Raw genomic sequence first — 23,630 nt, forward strand, 5'->3', positions numbered from 1 at the left:
ATTTAAAAAATGTTTCTTCTTAAAAAAGTATTCAGTTTCCACAGCATATCTCAGTTTTCCAGTCTACAACCTTCACATGTGCCTTACAGATTTATAGATCGGAGTAGACCTATAAATGTACAACAGATATTATAAACATTTATCTCATATAATTTTTGGTTATATTAGACACAGCTAACCTGTAACAAGAACATTACAATGACTCTGACTACTTTATGTTAAAGTTTAAAAGCAGTTTGTTTTTTTAGCCTAGGTTAAACCCAAAAATGTATCCATCTAAGTATGAAAGCACAATGTTGATTTATAGTTGATGTATGCTACTTTATACTTCTACTTACACCCCATTTAGGAGAAAATAGTTTTAGTTGGTCCCTCAGATTATTTTTCAAGTTAATAGTTTACAAAACTATGAACTACTTTAAATTACTGTGAGAAAAAAAAAACTACCCTTATTCAACAGCAGACCCTAACAGAACTCAGTGTTACAGACGTCAGAGGTAGTCAACATGCCTGGCATTAAAACACTATATCTGCCTTTTGGAATCACTTTAATTAACCCAACATTTATGTAAAAAAGTAAGAACAAAAAAGGAACTTTATTGTTTAACCTAAAAAGAGCAATAGTGTACAAAACATATTTACAACATGGAAACTGTTATGTGCATACAAAGATATGCAGTTCAACATTAAGCTTTAGCCAAAAGGCTTTCAAAAAAACTATACAGAAAAAGCTGCCAATAATAAGAAGATGCAAAAACAGGTTGCAGGAAAGCTTATAGGTGTTTTGGTCTGTAGTTGAACACATGCTAGAAAACTAGAATTCAAAGTGCTTTCCAGTCAATGGGAGACTTTCCAGATTTTTGTAGCAGCTCGTTGGCCTTTGAGAAGTGTCTGCACCCAAAAAACCCCCGATGAGCAGACAGGGGAGACGGATGAACAGCCTGCAAGACGTGGTGACGTTTCTATAAACACACAGAGAGAAAACTTAGTATGAAAACACATTATAAAGCTTAAGCTGAATGAGCCTGAATCAAAACAACTGACCCTGTCTATAGCAGCTCCTTTCTTCTGAGCATATGATCCCCACAGCATGAAGATGAGGCCCTCCAGGTTTTTGCTGAGCCACTGCACCACAACGTCAGTGAATGCCTCCCAGCCTCGGTCTTTGTGGGAGTTGGCCTGGTGCGCTCGGACAGTCAGCACAGCGTTGAGCAACAGCACTCCTGGTGAGCAAGGTCAAAAAAAAAAAAGGAGGAGGAGAGCAGGTTTGTTGCAGCTCTCTTATTGTGGAACTATGATTAAACATTTAACAAAATGGGTTTTTTTGTTTTGTTTTTTTTTCAAGTACCTTGTTGGGCCCATCCAGTCAGATCTCCATGTCCCGGGTGCTGGAAGCCTTTGATGTCAGAGCTCAGCTCTTTGAACATGTTCTCCAAGCTGGAAATGAAAAGGATCTGACTCAACAGCACTGATTTCAATTAACTCACAAATTTCCAACACAGGGAACAAGCAGGTATGAAAGTTATTCATTCACAGAAGAAGAAAGAAGAAATTGCATGAAGAAAGCCATTTATATGTGTTTTTTCCCCATCAGAGGTAGTGAAGGGCTTCAAACCTGGGGGGAGGAGGCACTGGTCTCTTCACACTGAAGCACAATCCATGAGCTTGGTTAGGACCGTGATATGGATCCTGGCCAAGGATCACCACTTTTACCTGGAATTGTAGACACACGTTTGGGTTAGGCGACTGTGAAGGACACCTCAGATAATACATCACACAGGAAATTTTTTTTTATGCAGTTGTCTGCTGGGGAGATGGCAGCGCAGAGAGGGTTGGCTCGGTCCTGCATAGTCCCCTAAACCCCATAGAGGAAGTGGGTGAGACGAGGACGTTAGCCAAACTAATGTCGATTATGGACAACACCTCACACCCCGTGCATAAGACTGTGGAGGCCCTGAGCAGCTTCTCGAGCAGCAGACTGTTCCTTCATCCCGACAACAGTCGCACTGTACAGTATACACACAGAATAAATACCGTCTAAAAATACATGTGTATCATTATCACTCCCACTGCGCTTTATGTACATCTACAAATATAATAACAGCACCAAAAAAAAAAAAAAAAACTGTAACAAGTGAATTTCCCCACTGTTGGATGAAACAAAGTCTATGTCTACGTCTAACAACCAGTGTCACTGAAGCTCAATCTGTACATGGCATCGATTGTCAGTTTACACACTTACATCTCGGATGTCACACATCTGTGTCCAGGTAAATACATGTTCAGCAGGTGGGTAAACTGTGTGGCGTTTCCTCTCTTCACAAACAAAACTCGTCAGCTGTGGGAGAGATGTGAAGTCACTATAACTGTTCAAAACAACAGAGACACAGTGTGCAGTATCCCGTCTCCTCCTCTTCTCACTTGTTTGAAGTACGGCTTTCCAAACTCAGCCGACAGCGCCTTCCTCCAGCTCTCCCCGAACCCTGGTGGTGTTTGAACGGAAGACAGTCTCTCCAGCGCCGCTTTCTTGTTGCGGGCGATCTTGTCCAGCTGCTCCGGGGACAGAGGGGCAGGGCGTGGGCTGCTCTGCTCCGTCTCCACCCCACAGCCCTTTTGCTTTTTCTGGATAATTTTAATGTATTGAGAAACACATAGAACTGGTGAGAAGCGGACAGCCGGGGGTCTAAACGGCTTCAGAAAGTGTCGACAGAGCACTGCGGTAAAGTGAGCCGTCATTTGTGAGCCGCGGTCAAGCCAGCCGCCTCCTATCCGCCGCATAAATTTCCTTGCGCTTTTACACCAGTCTTTACGGTAGCGCCTTTTCGCTTTATATCCTGATTGAAAGCCTAGACTCGCGCACACATGCACGCGCGCGAACAGTCACACGCACGCGCGCACACAAATTACAATGGAACAGCCCAATACAGCCATCGTGACAGTCTGTTTGCATATTCAAAAATTCATTAAACATCATTCTTGAAAGTTGATGCCAACCTTTCAACACAATCCTCTTCTCGGACACCTACTTTACCTCTGGGCCAGTTTTTACCCAGATTTACTGTAATATTACTCAGAAATCACAGTAAACTCATATTCAGTGCAATACAGTCAATGCACTACAATTATGTTTATTTCAAAAATTCATTAAAAGTCATCCTGAATAGTTGAGGTCCAACTTTCAACACATCCCCCCTCTGGGACACCTACTGTACCTGTGTGCCAATTTTCATCCAGATTTACTGTAGAATTTCTCAGAAATTAAAGGAAACTTATATTCAATTCAATACAGTCAATACAATAGAATTATGTCAATTTTCAGAAATTCATTAAAAATCATCCTGAGTAGTTGATGTACAACTTTCAACACATCCCTCCTCTGGGACACCTACTGTACCTGTGTGCCAGGTTTCAGCCAGATTTACTGTAGAATTCCTCAGAAATTAAAGGGTACTTGTATCCAATGCAGTCGGCCAATAAACTACAATTATGTCAATTTTCAAAAATTCATTAAAAATCATCCTGGGTAGTTGATGTACAACTTTCAACACATCTCCCCTCTGGGACACCTACTGTACCTGTGTGCCACGTTTCATCCAAATTTACTGTAGAATCCCTCAGAAATTAAAGCAAACTTATATTCAATTCAGTACAGTCAATACAATAGAATTATGTCAATTTTCAGAAATTCATTAAAAATCATCCTGAGTAGTTGATGTACAACTTTCAACACATCCCCCCTCTGGGACACCTACTGTACCTGTGTGCCAATTTTCATCCAGATTTACTGTAGAATTCCTCAGAAATTAATGGAAACATTTATTCAATCTAATACAGCCAATACACTACAATTGTGTCAATTTTCAAAAATTCATTAAAAATCATCCTGAGTAGTTGATGTACAACTTTCAACACATCCCCCCTCTGGGACACCTACTGTACCTGTGTGCCAAGTTTCATCCAGATTTACTGTAGAATTCCTCAGAAATTAAAGGGTACTTGTATCCAATGCAGTCGGCCAATAAACTACAATTATGTCAATTTTAAAAAATTCATTAAAAATCATCCTGAGTAGTTGATGTACAACTTTCAACACATCCCTCCTCTGGGACACCTACTGTACCTGTGTGCCAAGTTTCATCCAGATTTACTGTAGAATTCCTCAGAAATTAAAGGGTACTTGTATCCAATGCAGTCAGCCAATACAATTTAATTATGTCAATTTTCAAAAATTCATGAAAAATCATCCTGAGTAGTTGATGTCCAACTTTCAACACATCCCCCCTCTGGGACACCTACTGTACCTGTGTGCCAAGTTTCATCCAGATTTACTGTAGAATTCCTCAGAAATTAAAGGGTACTTGTATTCAATGCAGTCGGCCAATACACTACAATTATGTCAATTTTCAAAAATTCATGAAAAATCATCCTGAGTAGTTGATGTACAACTTTCAACACATCCCCCCTCTGGGACACCTACTGTACCTGTGTGCCAGGTTTCAGCCAGATTTACTGTAGAATTCCTCAGAAATTAAAGGGTACTTGTATCCAATGCAGTCAGCCAATACAATAGAATTATGTCAATTTTCAAAAATTCATTAAAAATCATCCTGAGTAGTTGATGTACAACTTTCAACACATCCCTCCTCTGGGACACCTACTGTACCTGTGTGCCAGGTTTCAGCCAGATTTACTGTAGAATTCCTCAGAAATTAAAGGGTACTTGTATCCAATGCAGTCAGCCAATACAATTTAATTATGTCAATTTTCAAAAATTCATGAAAAATCATCCTGAGTAGTTGATGTACAACTTTCAACACATCCCCCCTCTGGGACACCTACTGTACCTGTGTGCCAGGTTTCAGCCAGATTTACTGTAGAATTCCTCAGAAATTAATGGAAACATTTATTCAATCTAATACAGCCAATACAGTAGAATTATGTCAATTTTCAAAAATTCATTAAAAATCATCCTGAGTAGTTGATGTCCAACTTTCAACACATCCCTCCTCTGGGACACCTACTGTACCTGTGTGCCAAGTTTCATCCAAATTTACTGTAGAATTCCTCAGAAATTAATGGAAACATTTATTCAATCTAATACAGCCAATACACTACAATTGTGTCAATTTTCAAAAATTCATTAAAAATCATCCTGAGTAGTTGATGTACAACTTTCAACACATCCCTCCTCTGGGACACCTACTGTACCTGTGTGCCAATTTTCATCCAGATTTACTGTAGAATTCCTCAGAAATTAATGGAAACATTTATTCAATCTAATACAGCCAATACACTACAATTGTGACAATTTTCAAAAATTCATTAAAAATCATCCTGAGTAGTTGATGTACAACTTTCAACACATCCCTCCTCTGGGACACCTACTGTACCTGTGTGCCAGGTTTCAGCCAGATTTACTGTAGAATTCCTCAGAAATTAAAGGGTACTTGTATCCAATGCAGTCGGCCAATACACTACAATTATGTCAATTTTCAAAAATTCATTAAAAATCATCCTGAGTAGTTGATGTACAACTTTCAACACATCCCTCCTCTAGGACACCTACTGTACCTGTGTGCCAATTTTCATCCAGATTTACTGTAGAATTCCTCAGAAATTAAAGGGTACTTGTATCCAATGCAGTCAGCCAATACAATTTAATTATGTCAATTTTCAAAAATTCATTAAAAATCATCCTGAGTAGTTGATGTACAACTTTCAACACATCCCTCCTCTAGGACACCTACTGTACCTGTGTGCCAATTTTCATCCAGATTTACTGTAGAATTCCTCAGAAATTAAAGGAAACTTATATTCAATTCAATACAGTCAATACAATAGAATTATGTCAATTTTCAAAAATTCATTAAAAATCATCCTGAGTAGTTGATGTACAACTTTCAACACATCCCTCCTCTGGGACACCTACTGTACCTGTGTGCCAGGTTTCAGCCAGATTTACTGTAGAATTCCTCAGAAATTAAAGGGTACTTGTATCCAATGCAGTCAGCCAATACAATTTAATTATGTCAATTTTCAAAAATTCATGAAAAATCATCCTGAGTAGTTGATGTACAACTTTCAACACATCCCCCCTCTGGGACACCTACTGTACCTGTGTGCCAGGTTTCAGCCAGATTTACTGTAGAATTCCTCAGAAATTAATGGAAACATTTATTCAATCTAATACAGCCAATACAGTAGAATTATGTCAATTTTCAAAAATTCATTAAAAATCATCCTGAGTAGTTGATGTCCAACTTTCAACACATCCCTCCTCTGGGACACCTACTGTACCTGTGTGCCAAGTTTCATCCAAATTTACTGTAGAATTCCTCAGAAATTAATGGAAACATTTATTCAATCTAATACAGCCAATACACTACAATTGTGTCAATTTTCAAAAATTCATTAAAAATCATCCTGAGTAGTTGATGTACAACTTTCAACACATCCCTCCTCTGGGACACCTACTGTACCTGTGTGCCAATTTTCATCCAGATTTACTGTAGAATTCCTCAGAAATTAATGGAAACATTTATTCAATCTAATACAGCCAATACACTACAATTGTGACAATTTTCAAAAATTCATTAAAAATCATCCTGAGTAGTTGATGTACAACTTTCAACACATCCCTCCTCTGGGACACCTACTGTACCTGTGTGCCAGGTTTCAGCCAGATTTACTGTAGAATTCCTCAGAAATTAAAGGGTACTTGTATCCAATGCAGTCGGCCAATACACTACAATTATGTCAATTTTCAAAAATTCATTAAAAATCATCCTGAGTAGTTGAGGTCCAACTTTCAACACATCCCTCCTCCGGGAAACCTGCTGTACGTCTGGGCCAAGTTTCAGCCAGATTTACTGTAATATTCTTCAGAAATTGCAGGGAACTTATGTTCAGTGCAAGAAAGGCTGAAAGACGACCACCACTGAACAAGACACACAAGCTGAAACGTCAAGACTGGGCCAAGAAATATCTCAAGACTGATTTTTCTAAGGTTTTATGGACTGATGAAATGAGAGTGAGTCTTGATGGGCCAGATGGATGGGCCCGTGGCTGGATTGGTAAAGGGCAGAGAGCTCCAGTCTGACTCAGACGCCAGCAAGGTGGAGGTGGAGTACTGGTTTGGGCTGGTATCATTAAAGATGAGCTTGTGGGGCCTTTTCGGGTTGAGGATGGAGTCAAGCTCAACTCCCAGTCCTACTGCCAGTTTCTGGAAGACACCTTCTTCAAGCAGTGGTACAGGAAGAAGTCTGCATCCTTCAAGAAAAACATGATTTTCATGCAGGACAATGCTCCATCACACGCGTCCAAGTACTCCACAGCGTGGCTGGCAAGAAAGGGTATAAAAGAAGAAAAACTAATGACATGGCCTCCTTGTTCACCTGATCTGAACCCCATTGAGAACCTGTGGTCCATCATCAAATGTGAGATTTACAAGGAGGGAAAACAGTACACCTCTCTGAACAGTGTCTGGGAGGCTGTGGTTGCTGCTGCACGCAATGTTGATGGTGAACAGATCAAAACACTGACAGAATCCATGGATGGCAGGCTTTTGAGTGTCCTTGCAAAGAAAGGTGGCTATATTGGTCGCTGATTTGTTGTTGTTTTGTTTTTGAATGTCGGCGAGGATTCCGCAAGGCACTCCCCTCCATTCACCTCGCGAATCTCCGCTCTCTTCCAAACAAAGTCGACGAATTACTGCTCTTAAACCGGACTAACAAGGACTTTGCACGCTCTGCTGCCCTCTGCTTCACTGAAACCTGGCTCAGTGAGCGAGTCCCAGACGCTGTCTTACATCTGCCGGGCTTCCAACTTCACCGGGCGGACCGCGAAACAGAGCTCTCAGGGCAAACAAAGGGTGGTGGAGTCTGCTTCTACATTAATGAAGGTTGGTGTACTGATGTCACAGTGTTACAGAAACACTGCAGCCCACACTTGGAAAGTTTTCTCATCAACTGTAAACCTTTTTATTCACCGCGGGAGTTTTCTTCCTTCATGCTGGTCGGAGTTTACATCCCTCCACAGGCCAACGCGAACAACGCACTGTGCGAGCTGGCTGACCAGATTACTACCCTGGAGAGGAAATTCCCGGATTCCTTTACAATTATTCTTGGGGATTTTAACAGAGCAAACCTAAACTACGAACTCCCTAAATACAGACAGCATATAGACTGCCCCACCAGGGACAACATCATACTGGATCACTGCTACACCACTCTAAAAGATGCCTATCGCTCTGTGCCCCGGGCAGCTTTGGGACATTCTGATCACTGCATGGTCCATCTGTCATGGTCCTGGGCCATGTGGGCCCAGTATTCTTAGTTTTCATGTATTTTTGTATTTTGTTCTTTATTTAGGCCATGCTTCCTGGGTTGATCTGTTACGTTGTTCCTTATGTGTTTTCCCTTCGTGACTCTTACCCCCTGTGTGCCCCTCTGTGTATTTATGAGCCCTCGTCTCTCTTTGTGTTTTATTCTATGTTTTCCCCAGCCCGTTATGTCTGCGTTCTCCCCGTGCTCTCTCTCCTCCCGTTTGAACCTCTGTGTACTTCCTGTTTTACTTTGCCCATCTCCCATCAGTGTTACGTTCACTCCTGCCGTGTCTTGTTATGATTATCAGTGTCACCTGTGTTCCCCGTGTGCATCCACTTCCCCTGATCATCCCTCATGTGTATTTAGTCTCTGTGTTTCATACAGTCTGTGTCGCGTCGTCTGTGTTCCCACCCTCCATGTTTCCATGCCCGGTCTGTTGTATTCATAGCCTTACCTTAGTTCATTCCCAGTTTATGTTTCTGTTTAGTTATTGCTTTTGAGCTGCCCTTATTCTTGTTTGTTTCTCTTGCGTTACCAGCCACAATAAAAGGCTCGCTTTTGTTTAAAGTTTACTCCCGTGTCACTCGTGTCCGCACCTGAGTCCTCCACGCACTCTCCACACGGTCTGTCACAGCGGATCGTGACACCATCTTATTCCAGTTTATAGGCAAAAACTCAAACGTGCCAAGCCTGTAGTCAAAACTGTGAAGAAGTGGACTAACGCAGCAAAGCAGGAACTGCAGGACTGTTTTGACTCCACTGATTGGACTGTTTTTGAAGCTGCATCTGAGAACCTAGATGAGCTCACGGACACTGTGACATCATACATCAGTTTCTGTGAAGACGTGTGTGTGCCAACAAAGACCTTTTGCACATACAACAACAATAAACCATGGTTCACTCCTAAACTCCAACATCTTCGCAAGGCCAAGGAGGACGCTTACAGAAGTGGTGACAGGGTCCTGTACAAGCAAGCCAGGAACACACTGACCAAGGAGATCAAAGCAGCTAAAAGGATCTACTCCCAGAAGCTGGAAGAACGGCTCTCAGCCAACGACCCTGCGTCAGTGTGGAGGGGCCTGCAGGAAATCACCAGCTACAGACGCCCCCCACCCACTATTGAAGCAAACAAAGACCTGGCCAACGAGTTAAACACTTTCTATTGCAGGTTTGAGACGGACAGACTCCCACGCCCCACCCTCCCCTCCCCAGGGACATTGCTTCAGACATTGACCCCCAACACACCTTCCACCTCTCCCCCCTTCACCCTGCCCCTCCCCAATCAAGACTCAACGACCACCACCACCCTCTCCAACCCAGACTCAACGACCTCCACCACACCTCTCACCCCCCTTTCCTCCTCCCTGAAACTAAGAATACACACTCAGGATGTGAGCCGACTATTCCAGAAACAGAAGCCCAGGAAAGCCCCCGGACCAGATGGCGTCTCACCCTCCTGCCTCAAAACCTGTGCTGAACAGCTGGCTCCCATCTTTACTCGCATCTTCAACAGATCCCTGGAGCTGTGTGAAGTTCCCTCCTGCTTCAAACGCTCCACCATCATCCCTGTTCCCAAGAAACTCACCATCACAGGACTGGATGACTACAGACCTGTCGCCTTGACGTCTGTGGTCATGAAATCCTTCGAAAGACTGGTGTTAGCCCATCTGAAAGACATTACAGGCCACCAGCTGGACCCTCTGCAGTTTGCCTACCGGGCAAACAGGTCAGTGGATGATGCAGTGAACACGGGGCTGCATTACATCCTGCAACACCTTGACTGCCCGGGAACTTATGCCAGGGTCCTGTTTGTGGACTTTAGTTCGGCTTTTAACACCATTGTGCCTGAACTTCTTTCCTCCAAACTCTCCCAGCTCAGCGTGTCACCAGCTACCTGTCAGTGGATCACCAGCTTCCTGACAGACAGAAAGCAACAAGTGAGGCTGGGGGAGATCACCTCTGAAACCCGGTCCCTCAGTATTGGTGCCCTCAAGGATGTGTCCTCTCACCACTACTGTTCTCCCTCTACACTAACGACTGCACCTCCAATAACTCTGCTGTCAAACTCCTAAAGTTTGCAGATGACACCACTGTCATTGGCCTCATTCAAGATGGTGATGAGTCTGCATACCGGCAGGAAGTTGAGCGGCTGGTACTCTGGTGCAGTCAGCACAATCTGGAGCTGAACACTCTTAAGACTGTAGAGATGACAGTGGACTTCAGGAGACATCCCTCAACTCTGCTCCCCCTCACCATATCAGACAGCCCTGTGTCGACTGTGAAGATCTTCAAGTTCCTGGGTACAACCATCTCCCAGGACCTGAAGTGGGAGACCAACATCAACTCCATCCTCAAAAAGACCCAGCAGAGGATGTACTTCCTGAGACAACTGGGGAAGTACAGTCTTCCACAGGAGCTGCTGATCCAGTTCTACACTGCGGTCATTGAGTCTGTCCTGTGCTCCTCCATCACAGTCTGGTATGGAGGAGCCACTAAACAGGACAGGAGCAGACTGCAGCGGACTGTACGGGCAGCAGAAAGGATCATCAGCGCCCCCCCTGCCCTCCATCCAGGATCTGTACCTCTCAAGAACCAGGAAACGGGCAGGGAAAATCATCGCAGACCCCTCACACCCTGGACACAGACTTTTTGATCTGCTGACCTCTGGCAGACGGTACAGAAGCCTGCAGACCAGGACCACCCGACACAGGAACAGTTTCTTTCCCCTCGCCATCTCCCTTCTTAACCGTTGACCTGTCACACTGCTCCCACTGCCAGACTGCAGCTGCACCTTATGTACATTTTGTAGTATTCATTCCACCTCATTCATTTCTGTATTTTATGTATATAAGGTTAGATTCGTTATTTATAGTTGGTTTACATAGCTTTGTGTATGTATGTGTAATGTGTATATATAGACACGTGTGTGTGTGTGTGTGTGTGTGTGTGTGTGTGTGTGTGTGAGATTTACATTGCTGTGCTTGAGAGCCACCATCTACCGGAACCAAATTCCCTGTATGTGTCTGCACATATACAGTGGGGCAAAAAAGTATTTAGTCAGCCACCGATTGTGCAAGTTCCCCCACTTAAAATGATGACAGAGGTCAGTAATTTGCACCAGAGGTACACTTCAACTGTGAGAGACAGAATGTGAAAAAAAAAAAATCCATGAATTCACATGGTAGGATTTGTAAAGAATTTATTCATAAATTAGGGTGGAAAATAAGTATTTGGTCACCTCAAACAAGGAAAATCTCTGGCTCTCACAGACCTGTAACGTCTTCTGTAAGAAGCTTTTCTGTCACCCCCTCGTTACCTGTATGAATGGCACCTGTTTGAACTCATCATCTGTATAAAAGACACCTGTCCACAGCCTCAAACAGTCAGACTCCAAACTCCGCCATGGCCAAGACCAAAGAGCTTTCGAAGGACACCAGGAAAAGTATTGTAGACCTGCACCAGACTGGGAAGAGTGAATCTACAATAGGCAAGCAACTTGGTGTGAAAAAAATCAACTGTGGGAGCAATCATCAGAAAATGGGAGACATACAAGACCACTGATAATCTCCCTCGATCTGGGGCTCCACGCAAGATCTCATCCCGTGGGGTCAAAATGATCATGAGAACGGTGAGCAAAGCTCCCAGAACCACACGGGGGGACCTGGTGAATGACCTGCAGAGAGCTGGGACCAAAGTAACAAAGGTCACCATCAGTAACACACGAAAACGGCAGGGAATCAAATCCCGCAGTGCCAGACGTGTTCCGCTGCTGAAGCCATTGCATGTCCAGGCCTGTCTGAAGTTTGCCAGAGAGCACATGGATGATACAGCAGAGGATTGGGAGAATGTCATGTGGTCAGATGAAACCAAAGTAGAGCGTTTTGGTATAAACTCAACTCGTCGTGTTTGGAGGAAGAAGAATACTGAGTTGCATCCCAAGAACACCATACCTACTGTGAAGCATGGGGGTGGAAACATCATGCTATGGGGCTGTTTTTCTGCCAAGGGGACAGGACGACTGATCCGTGTTAAGGACAGAATGAATGGGGCCATGTATCGTGAGATTTTGAGCCAAAACCTCCTTCCATCAGTGAGAACTTTGAAGATGAAACGAGGCTGGGTCTTCCAACATGACAATGATCCAAAACACACCGCCCGGGCAACGAAGACGTGGCTCCGTAAGAAGCATTTGAAAGTCCTGGAGTGGCCTAGCCAGTCTCCAGACCTCAACCCCATAGAAAATCTGTGGCGGGAGTTGAAAGTCTGTGTTGCTCGGCGACAGCCCCAAAACATCACTGCTCTCGAGAAGATCTGCATGGAGGAATGGGCCAAAATACCAGCTACTGTGTGTGCAAACCTGGTAAAGACCTATAGTAAACGTTTGACCTCTGTTATTGCCAACAAAGGTTATGTTACAAAGTATTGAGTTGTATTTTTGTTATTGACCAAATACTTATTTTCCACCCTGATTTACGAATAAATTCTTTACAAATCCTACCATGTGAATTCATGGATTTTTTTTTTTCACATTCTGTCTCTCACAGTTGAAGTGTACCTCTGGTGCAAATTACTGACCTCTGTCATCATTTTAGGTGGGGGAACTTGCACAATCGGTGGCTGACTAAATACTTTTTTGCCCCACTGTATTTGGCCAATAAACACGATTCTGATTCTGATTCTGATTCTGAGATGTATATTTGTGAATGTGGAGATGTTATATTGGTTTCACTGGTAAAAATAAATAATTGAAATGGGTATATATTTGTTTTTTGTGAAGTTGCCTAATAATTATGCACAGTAATAGTCACCCGCACACACAGATATCCCCCTAAAATAACTAAAAAAAAAAAAAAAAAAAACTACTTCCAAAAACATTCAGCTTTGATATTAATGAGTCTTTTGGGTTCATTGAGAACATGGTTGTTGTTCAATAATAAAATTATTCCTCAAAAATACAACTTGCCTAATAATTCTGCACTCCCTGTAGGTCTGTTGACAGAGCTCTGTACAGGTCTGCTCGAGCTGACCTGAAAAGGGGTCCCACCTGTCCAGCAACAACACATGGCATGGAATAATAGACATCATAAACCACAGAGGCAGAACTGTGAAAACAGAAAACCTGAGTGTGCAGCTAGCAGAGGACATAAACAGCTTCTTTGCCCGCTTTGAAACACCACAACAGCAGCATTCATCTGCCTCAGACCTGCTCCCATCCTCATCCTCAACTGGTTCCTGCACCGCTCCATTCACTGTAACGGAGCACGATGTCAGATGAGTGTTCCTAGCAGTGAACCCCAGGAAGGCGTCCAGACGAATACGTGGTAAAGTGCTAAGACCATGTGCCCACCAGCTCACCCTCATCTCCACCAGAATCTTCAACCTCTCACTGGATGAAGCAGCCATCCCATCCTGTCTAAAATCAGCCACAATCATCCCAGTACCAAAGAAGTCTCCCATCACCAGCCTGAACTATTATTGCCCTGTGGCCCTCACACCGGTAATCATGAAACTAGTCCTTCAGCACACCAAGGATTACCTCCCCCCAGAATTCGACCCCCACCAGTTTGCATACCGTGCAAACAGATCCACAGAAGATGCCATCACCCTCCACTCGGTGCTGAGTCAACTAGAACAGCGGCAGAGCTACGCCAGAATGCTCTTTGTGGACTACAGCTCACCCTTCCACCACTCGCCCATTGAGAGCCTACTAACTTACTGCATCACAGTATGGTACAGCAGCTGCACTAAGGCGGATAGAGCCACCCTCCCAGCATGTTTGCAATGAGTAGGAGATGCTCTGTATCTCACTGTACAACTGTATAGTGACAAAGGTATTGGGTTCTTTTCTAAAAATTGCTATAAACAGAGGAACCCAAACTGATGAAAAGTGGCGAATTTTTTTTTTCAAATGACTATTTTTAGTGGATTTTTGATATAGAAGCAGAATGACAGAATGTTAAAAGAAGTTACTTTTAGTCATTCTAAGCTGGGCATTGCGTTCTCTGGCTGTTCAAAGCCATGGAACTTTAGACTTTCCAAGCAAATAATGATGGCCATACTGATGTTCTTTTCAGTACATTTTACTTTATGTTCATTTTCATTTTTATGATGTTTCTATTTTTACATAATTCCTCCCACATAGCAAAATTGGCATGGCCTGGATCTGTCCCACACAATGTGCTTACACATGGCCTGCGTACCGCAAAGAATGACGGCCCTATGGTGGCCCAGATCTGGTTTACCAGAGGTGGCCCACACATGAGCCAGCACAAGGCCAGTTGCAGACACACTGCTGGCCCTGTGCTGGCCCAGAACAGTTTCAGCTCTGGCCCCAGATGTCAGCCTAATGTGTACCTTAGCCATGTAAGCCATGTAATAACAACATGTGCTGGAACATAATAGTGCAAAAGTAACATGACGAGACTCTGTTCAGACAGTGAATGGACTGATTCTTATACAGCACTTTTTTACTCACCCATATTACTCAAAGTGCTCTATACAACATGTCACATTCACCCAATCAGGCCAAATGTGGCATGCCATCACATAAACAGTGCCATCTTACCATGCCAGAAGTCAGCCAGCAGTGCCGGCTTGACACCAGATCCAGGAAAGACCCGTCTGCTATGTGGGATGACTTGTTCTTTTGGCATTTTAGTTGTGGATTGTGTTTGGACTGTGTCTCTTGCCCTTTCAGTATTGTTTCCTTGTGCTTCTAAGTGTCCCTTTGTTTCTTTTTAGGTTATGTAGTATGGGTTAGAGATATTTTGTATGTTGTTTTTGTTTAATAAATCTGCCTTTTGGATTATTCCCTGATGTGCCTGAGTTCTGTTATTTAGTGTCACTTTGAAAGGTCACACAGCCAGCATTTACATAGAATTGTTCTTTCAAATTTTGATAAAGATTACAGTGAATTGAGATGTAACTTGGCCCAGAGGTACAGTAGGATGCCCAGAGTAAGAAAGTGTTGAAAGTTGGACCTCAACTATTATGGGTGATTTTTAATGAATTTTTGAAATTTCCATAATTGTAGTGTATTGACTGTATTGAATTGAATAAATGTTTCCATTAATTTCTGAGGAGTTCTACAGTAAATCTGGATGAAAATTGGCACACAGGTACAGTAGGTGTCCCAGAGGAGGGATGTGTTGAAAGTTGGACATCAACTACTCAGGATGATTTTTAATGAATTTTTGAAAATTGACATAATTCTACTGTATTGGCCGACTGCATTGGATACAAGTACCCTTTAATTTCTGAGGAATTCTACAGTAAATCTGGCTGAAACCTGGCACACAGGTACAGTAGGTGTCCCAGAGGGGGGATGTGTTGAAAGTTGTACATCAACTACTCAGGATGATTTTTCATGAATTTTTGAAAATTGACATAATTCTATTGTATTGACTGTATTGAATTGAATATAAGTTTCCTTTAATTTCTGAGGAATTCTACAGTAAATCTGGATGAAAATTGGCACACAGGTACAGTAGGTGTCCTAGAGGAGGGATGTGTTGAAAGTTGTACATCAACTACTCAGGATGATTTTTAATGAATTTTTGAAAATTGACATAATTCTATTGTATTGACTGTATTGAATTGAATATAAGTTTCCTTTAATTTCTGAGGAATTCTACAGTAAATCTGGATGAAAATTGGCACACAGGTACAGTAGGTGTCCTAGAGGAGGGATGTGTTGAAAGTTGTACATCAACTACTCAGGATGATTTTTAATGAATTTTTGAAAATTGACATAATTAAATTGTATTGGCTGACTGCATTGGATACAAGTACCCTTTAATTTCTGAGGAATTCTACAGTAAATCTGGATGAAAATTGGCACACAGGTACAGTAGGTGTCCCAGAGGAGGGATGTGTTGAAAGTTGGACATCAACTACTCAGGATGATTTTTAATGAATTTTTGAAAATTGACATAATTCTACTGTATTGGCTGTATTAGATTGAATAAATGTTTCCATTAATTTCTGAGGAATTCTACAGTAAATCTGGCTGAAACCTGGCACACAGGTACAGTAGGTGTCCCAGAGGGGGGATGTGTTGAAAGTTGTACATCAACTACTCAGGATGATTTTTCATGAATTTTTGAAAATTGACATAATTAAATTGTATTGGCTGACTGCATTGGATACAAGTACCCTTTAATTTCTGAGGAATTCTACAGTAAATCTGGCTGAAACCTGGCACACAGGTACAGTAGGTGTCCCAGAGGAGGGATGTGTTGAAAGTTGTACATCAACTACTCAGGATGATTTTTAATGAATTTTTGAAAATTGACATAATTCTATTGTATTGACTGTATTGAATTGAATATAAGTTTCCTTTAATTTCTGAGGAATTCTACAGTAAATCTGGATGAAAATTGGCACACAGGTACAGTAGGTGTCCCAGAGGAAGGATGTGTTGAAAGTTGTACATCAACTACTCAGGATGATTTTTAATGAATTTTTGAAAATTGACATAATTGTAGTTTATTGGCCGACTGCATTGGATACAAGTACCCTTTAATGTCTGAGGAATTCTACAGTAAATCTGGATGAAACTTGGCACACAGGTACAGTAGGTGTCCCAGAGGGGGGATGTGTTGAAAGTTGGACATCAACTACTCAGGATGATTTTTCATGAATTTTTGAAAATTGACATAATTAAATTGTATTGGCTGACTGCATTGGATACAAGTACCCTTTAATTTCTGAGGAATTCTACAGTAAATCTGGATGAAACTTGGCACACAGGTACAGTAGGTGTCCCAGAGGGGGGATGTGTTGAAAGTTGTACATCAACTACTCAGGATGATTTTTAATGAATTTTTGAAAATTGACATAATTCTACTGTATTGGCCGACTGCATTGGATACAAGTACCCATTAATTTCTGAGGAATTCTACAGTAAATCTGGCTGAAACCTGGCACACAGGTACAGTAGGTGTCCTAGAGGAGGGATGTGTTGAAAGTTGTACATCAACTACTCAGGATGATTTTTAATGAATTTTTGAAAATTGACATAATTCTATTGTATTGACTGTATTGAATTGAATATAAATTTCCTTTAATTTCTGAGGAATTCTACAGTAAATCTGGCTGAAACCTGGCACACAGGTACAGTAGGTGTCCCAGAGGAGGGATGTGTTGAAAGTTGTACATCAACTACTCAGGATGATTTTTAATGAATTTTTGAAAATTGACACAATTGTAGTGTATTGGCTGTATTAGATTGAATAAATGTTTCCATTAATTTCTGAGGAATTCTACAGTAAATTTGGATGAAACTTGGCACACAGGTACAGTAGGTGTCCCAGAGGAGGGATGTGTTGAAAGTTGTACATCAACTACTCAGGATGATTTTTAATGAATTTTTGAAAATTGACATAATTCTATTGTATTGGCTGACTGCATTGGATACAAGTACCCTTTAATTTCTGAGGAATTCTACAGTAAATCTGGCTGAAACCTGGCACACAGGTACAGTAGGTGTCCCAGAGGGGGGATGTGTTGAAAGTTGTACATCAACTACTCAGGATGATTTTTCATGAATTTTTGAAAATTGACATAATTGTAGTGTATTGGCCGACTGCATTGAATACAAGTACCCTTTAATTTCTGAGGAATTCTACAGTAAATCTGGATGAAACTTGGCACACAGGTACAGTAGGTGTCCCAGAGGGGGGATGTGTTGAAAGTTGGACATCAACTACTCAGGATGATTTTTCATGAATTTTTGAAAATTGACATAATTAAATTGTATTGGCTGACTGCATTGGATACAAGTACCCTTTAATTTCTGAGGAATTCTACAGTAAATCTGGATGAAACTTGGCACACAGGTACAGTAGGTGTCCCAGAGGAGGGATGTGTTGAAAGTTGTACATCAACTACTCAGGATGATTTTTAATGAATTTTTGAAAATTGACATAATTGTAGTTTATTGGCCGACTGCATTGGATACAAGTACCCTTTAATTTCTGAGGAATTCTACAGTAAATCTGGATGAAACTTGGCACACAGGTACAGTAGGTGTCCCAGAGGGGGGATGTGTTGAAAGTTGTACATCAACTACTCAGGATGATTTTTAATGAATTTTTGAAAATTGACACAATTGTAGTGTATTGGCTGTATTAGATTGAATAAATGTTTCCATTAATTTCTGAGGAATTCTACAGTAAATCTGGATGAAAATTGGCACACAGGTACAGTAGGTGTCCCAGAGGGGGGATGTGTTGAAAGTTGGACATCAACTACTCAGGATGATTTTTAATGAATTTCTGAAAATTGACACAATTGTAGTGTATTGGCTGTATTAGATTGAATAAATGTTTCCATTAATTTCTGAGGAATTCTACAGTAAATCTGGATGAAACCTGGCACACAGGTACAGTAGGTGTCCCAGAGGGGGGATGTGTTGAAAGTTGTACATCAACTACTCAGGAAGATTTTTCATGAATTTTTGAAAATTGACATAATTAAATTGTATTGGCTGACTGCATTGGATACAAGTACCCTTTAATTTCTGAGGAATTCTACAGTAAATCTGGCTGAAACCTGGCACACAGGTACAGTAGGTGTCCCAGAGGAGGGATGTGTTGAAAGTTGTACATCAACTACTCAGGATGATTTTTAATGAATTTTTGAAAATTGACATAATTCTATTGTATTGACTGTATTGAATTGAATATAAGTTTCCTTTAATTTCTGAGGAATTCTACAGTAAATCTGGATGAAAATTGGCACACAGGTACAGTAGGTGTCCCAGAGGAAGGATGTGTTGAAAGTTGTACATCAACTACTCAGGATGATTTTTAATGAATTTTTGAAAATTGACATAATTCTATTGTATTGGCTGACTGCATTGGATACAAGTACCCTTTAATTTCTGAGGAATTCTACAGTAAATCTGGATGAAAATTGGCACACAGGTACAGTAGGTGTCCCAGAGGAAGGATGTGTTGAAAGTTGTACATCAACTACTCAGGATGATTTTTCATGAATTTTTGAAAATTGACATAATTGTAGTGTATTGGCCGACTGCATTGAATACAAGTACCCTTTAATTTCTGAGGAATTCTACAGTAAATCTGGATGAAACTTGGCACACAGGTACAGTAGGTGTCCCAGAGGAGGGATGTGTTGAAAGTTGTACATCAACTACTCAGGATGATTTTTAATGAATTTTTGAAAATTGACATAATTGTAGTTTATTGGCCGACTGCATTGGATACAAGTACCCTTTAATTTCTGAGGAATTCTACAGTAAATCTGGATGAAACTTGGCACACAGGTACAGTAGGTGTCCCAGAGGGGGGATGTGTTGAAAGTTGTACATCAACTACTCAGGATGATTTTTCATGAATTTTTGAAAATTTACATAATTAAATTGTATTGGCTGACTGCATTGGATACAAGTACCCTTTAATTTCTGAGGAATTCTACAGTAAATCTGGCTGAAACCTGGCACACAGGTACAGTAGGTGTCCCAGAGGGGGGATGTGTTGAAAGTTGTACATCAACTACTCAGGATGATTTTTAATGAATTTTTGAAAATTGACACAATTGTAGTGTATTGGCTGTATTAGATTGAATAAATGTTTCCATTAATTTCTGAGGAATTCTACAGTAAATTTGGATGAAACTTGGCACACAGGTACAGTAGGTGTCCCAGAGGGGGGATGTGTTGAAAGTTGGACATCAACTACTCAGGATGATTTTTAATGAATTTCTGAAAATTGACATAATTCTATTGTATTGACTGTATTGAATTGAATATAAGTTTCCTTTAATTTCTGAGGAATTCTACAGTAAATTTGGATGAAACGTGGCACACAGGTACAGTAGGTGTCCCAGAGGGGAGATGTGTTGAAAGTTGTACATCAACTACCCAGGATGATTTTTAATGAATTTTTGAAAATTGACATAATTGTAGTTTATTGGCCGACTGCATTGGATACAAGTACCCTTTAATTTCTGAGGAATTCTACAGTAAATCTGGCTGAAACCTGGCACACAGGTACAGTAGGTGTCCCAGAGGGGGGATGTGTTGAAAGTTGTACATCAACTACTCAGGATGATTTTTAATGAATTTCTGACATTTCCATAATTGTATTGACTGTATCGGGCCGTTACATTGTAATTTGTGCGCGCGCGTGCACGTGTGCGCGGGTATAGGCTTTCAATCGGCACATAAAGCGAAAAGGCGCTACCGTAAAGACTGGTGTAAAAGCGCAAGGAAATTTATGCGGCGGATAGGAGGCGGCTGGCTTGACCGCGGCTCACAAATGACGGCTCACTTTACCGCGGTGACAGAGCGGTGGAATCATAGTCGCGCTGCGAGTGTCACGCTGAACACCAACAACACAGCGGTGGCTTTGAACGCAGCTTGGAGTACGCGAACGCGTCGCGGGAAAGTACAAATCTCCCAGTGTCTGAAACGCTCATGACTCCACTGTAAGTTTTTTAAATACATGCCAACAAGCTAATATAAAACTTATAAGGTACATATTTAACTCTTAAAATTTAAACTGTTTTAAAAAAGAAATGACACTCACCGGCTCGTTTGCATCCTCCTCGGATTCAATTAACTCCGTAGAAGTCCTCTTCTTCGAAACTGGCGAAAAAAATGAGTTAATAGTCTTCTGTCCAATCATTTTGTCTAAAACACTGCGGTGGTAACCTGCTGTAAACCAAGAGAGTTAAAAAAAATACCCGGAATGAGAATAAAACAGCAGTCTGCTGCTCCGAAACCCAAATCTCCCCAAGTGGGAATAACACATTTGGCGCCTAAACAGTGACGGCACAGAGATATGTTAATGAGCTGAGGGGTGTTCAAGACACACTACTGTTTGGCGTTTTATGTTGTTAAAAGTAAGCGTGCAGCACCTAGCATAAGGATAAGCGTCTATTTACATGAATAAAAAAAGTGTCTGTCTGACGTTTTTAGGGATTTTTTTGTTGTTGTTATTTAAGGTGTTTGTTGAACGAAACAAAACGTCCACGTAATGATGACCAGAAAGCCTCATATTTAAATCAGTTTTGAGTCATTTTTCATGCAAAATAACTGAGCATATTTTCTGCTGTTCTTCTTTCCGGTAAACTAAACATGCACTCACCGGCCACTTTGTTAGGTATACCGGGTCAACTGCCCATAATGCAGGTCGGCCAGTTGCGTCACATAATAGAATTTTAGTGCATTTAGAAATGCAGACATAGCGAGGAAGACCTGTTGAAGTCCAAACTGAGCACCATAGTGGGGGAAAGGTGAACGTGGCATGGTTTTTGGTGACAGACAGGCTGTTCTGAGTATTTCAGAAACTGCTGGTTTGCTGGGATTTGACCACACACCCATCTTTAGTGTTTACAGAGGATGGTCTGAAGAAAAGAAAAATATCCAGTGAGCAGAAGCTCAGTGGACGAGAATGCCTTGTTGATGTCAGAAGACAATGACCAGACTACTTCCAGCTCATAGGAAGGCTACAGGAAGTCAAATAAACACTTGCTCACAACAGCTGAAGCTTGACGCAAAAGGGCTACAGCAAGCGAGGATGCAGTGGCCACCAAAATTGGATAAAGATCATTAGAACATTAGAAAAACGCTGCCTGGTCTGATAAGTCTGGATTTCTGCTGCAACATTCAGATGGTAGGGTCAGAATATGGAGTAAAGAGCATGAAAACAATGATCAGTCCTGCTTTGTATCAAAGGTCCAGGCTGCAGGTGGTGTAATGCTGTGGAGGATATTTTCTTAGTACACTCACAGGCACACTTACTACTAACTGAGCATTGTTTAAACCCCACAGCTTTGCTGACCATGTCTGTCCCAACAGTGAATCTATCTTCTGATGCCTGGTTCAAGCAGGATAACACACCATGCCACAAAACTAAGATAATCTCAAACTGGTTTCTTGAACATGCCAATGAGTTCACTGTACTCAAATGGTCTCTACAGTCATCAGATTTGAATCTAGTAGAGCACGTTTGGAATGTGTTGGAACAGGAGATTCATATCATGGATGTGCACCAGACTGCAGCAACTGTGTGATGCTGTCGTGTTAATATGGACCAACATCTTTGAGGAATGCTAATGTTTCCTCTTTCCATCACTCAGGTATTAAAAATCCACCAATGGAAAAGTTTGTGATTCAGGATCGGAACAAACGTCGCTGCACCAGTGACACTCCAGCAGGAAGTCCGAGAAAAAAGATTAAACAGGAAAGAGACGAGAAAATAAAGGAGGAAGACTCTGAAGATGATGAGGATGCAGCCTTTGCAGAGTTCTCCAATCCTGTTCCCTGGCAAAAAATAGAAGCAGAGGGACTAGACTGTGATTATGCACTGCTTTTCTCTAAAGAGGAGGCAGACTGCCTTTTTACACAGCTGGAGGAGGAGGTGGTGTATGCAACAGGTACATCAACCCTGTTTTCTTTAAAGTTATGAGCAGAAGTTGCAGTGCATTTTAACTGTTGCGCTTGTTCCAGGTGAAGAGTCAAAGGTCCAGGTGTATGGAAAGGTGTACAACATACCGAGAAAGCAGGCCACGTATGGAGACGCAGGCCTAACGTACACTTATTCTGGGGTGAGGTGTATAGCCTGCCCATGGACTCCAACTTTGGAATACATTCGAGACACTGTCACTAAAACGACAGGACAGACATTCAACTTTGTCTTGGTCAACAGGTGAGAAATGACTGATGCAAGCTGTAAATGTCACAGTTTTGAGATTTGGAGGTTTTACTGATCAACACACTTTTCTCCATCAGGTACAAAGATGGGCAAGATCACATGGGCGAGCACCGTGACGACGAGAAGGAGCTGGACCCCGGCTGTCCCATCGCGTCGGTCTCTCTGGGAGCAGCGCGGGACTTCTTCTTCAAACACAGAGACTCGCGAGGAAAGCAGAGCCGCCGACAAATTGAACCTGTGAAGCTGGAGCTCGCTCACGGAAGCCTGCTCCTCATGAACCCGCCGACCAACACCTTCTGGTACCACAGCCTCCCTGTCCGCAAGAAGATCCTCCTGCCTCGCATTAACCTCACATTCAGGCGCATTCTGCTGGACAGCAAGCGTGAGACCAAGGCAAAGCCGGGTGTAAGTTAGGGACATGGCCATGTGCACAGCCACTAACAGCACAGCTCCAATTTAAGCAACTTGACACTCTGGAGGAAGACTGTCTTAATTTTTTTCAGTGAATCAGCATTTAACTTTGCTCAACTCATATTCATGTTTCTGTTCGAAAAGAAGGCAAAGACTTCAGATCAATAAATGTAAACAGTTGACTTGTGAGCTTGTTCGTTCTCATTGATTG

At 41.9% G+C, this 23,630-nt stretch overlaps 2 protein-coding genes across 3 annotated transcripts; one reads left to right on the forward strand and one right to left on the reverse strand.

Annotated features, from left to right (window-relative positions):
* Positions 1 to 577: 577 nt before the first annotated feature.
* On the reverse strand, positions 578 to 21,133 carry unga (uracil DNA glycosylase a). The gene is made up of 7 exons (XM_026186412.2): positions 20,879 to 21,133; positions 2,422 to 2,622; positions 2,243 to 2,338; positions 1,616 to 1,713; positions 1,349 to 1,437; positions 1,045 to 1,223; positions 578 to 962 (listed from the first exon to the last, which is right to left on the reverse strand). Exons 1-7 carry the CDS (start codon positions 20,975 to 20,977, stop codon positions 822 to 824), a joined length of 903 nt encoding a protein of 300 aa, XP_026042197.1. The 5' UTR covers positions 20,978 to 21,133; the 3' UTR covers positions 578 to 821.
* Positions 20,632 to 23,608, forward strand: alkbh2 (alkB homolog 2, alpha-ketoglutarate dependent dioxygenase). Of its 2 annotated transcripts, none has more exons than XM_026186413.2 (4): positions 20,632 to 20,777; positions 22,434 to 22,730; positions 22,804 to 23,002; positions 23,086 to 23,608. In XM_026186413.2, the coding sequence occupies exons 2-4, from the start codon at positions 22,451 to 22,453 to the stop codon at positions 23,420 to 23,422; spliced, it is 816 nt and encodes a 271-aa protein (XP_026042198.2). In that variant the 5' UTR covers positions 20,632 to 20,777; positions 22,434 to 22,450; the 3' UTR covers positions 23,423 to 23,608. The 2 variants fall into 2 exon arrangements, with proteins under 2 accessions (XP_026042198.2, XP_026042199.2); XM_026186414.2 differs by lacking the exon at positions 20,632 to 20,777 and adding an exon at positions 21,520 to 21,967.
* Positions 23,609 to 23,630: the final 22 nt, after the last annotated feature.

The sequence above is a fragment of the Astatotilapia calliptera genome, chromosome 12 (assembly GCF_964374335.1).
Source record: "Astatotilapia calliptera chromosome 12, fAstCal68.1, whole genome shotgun sequence".
Taxonomy (NCBI): domain Eukaryota; kingdom Metazoa; phylum Chordata; class Actinopteri; order Cichliformes; family Cichlidae; genus Astatotilapia; species Astatotilapia calliptera.

Coding starts and splice junctions, on each gene's coding strand:
- alkbh2 (XM_026186413.2), top strand. CDS start 22,451: ATGGAAAAGTTTGTGATTCAGGATCGGAACAAACGTCGCTGCACCAGT. Junction 22,731..22,803: donor GGAGGTGGTGTATGCAACAG/GTACATCAACCC, acceptor CGCTTGTTCCAG/GTGAAGAGTCAAAGGTCCAG. Junction 23,003..23,085: donor AACTTTGTCTTGGTCAACAG/GTGAGAAATGAC, acceptor TTTCTCCATCAG/GTACAAAGATGGGCAAGATC.
- unga (XM_026186412.2), bottom strand. CDS start 20,977: ATGATTGGACAGAAGACTATTAACTCATTTTTTTCGCCAGTTTCGAAG. Junction 2,623..20,878: donor AGGAGGATGCAAACGAGCCG/GTGAGTGTCATT, acceptor AAAATTATCCAG/AAAAAGCAAAAGGGCTGTGG. Junction 1,714..2,242: donor AGATGTGTGACATCCGAGAT/GTAAGTGTGTAA, acceptor CTACAATTCCAG/GTAAAAGTGGTGATCCTTGG.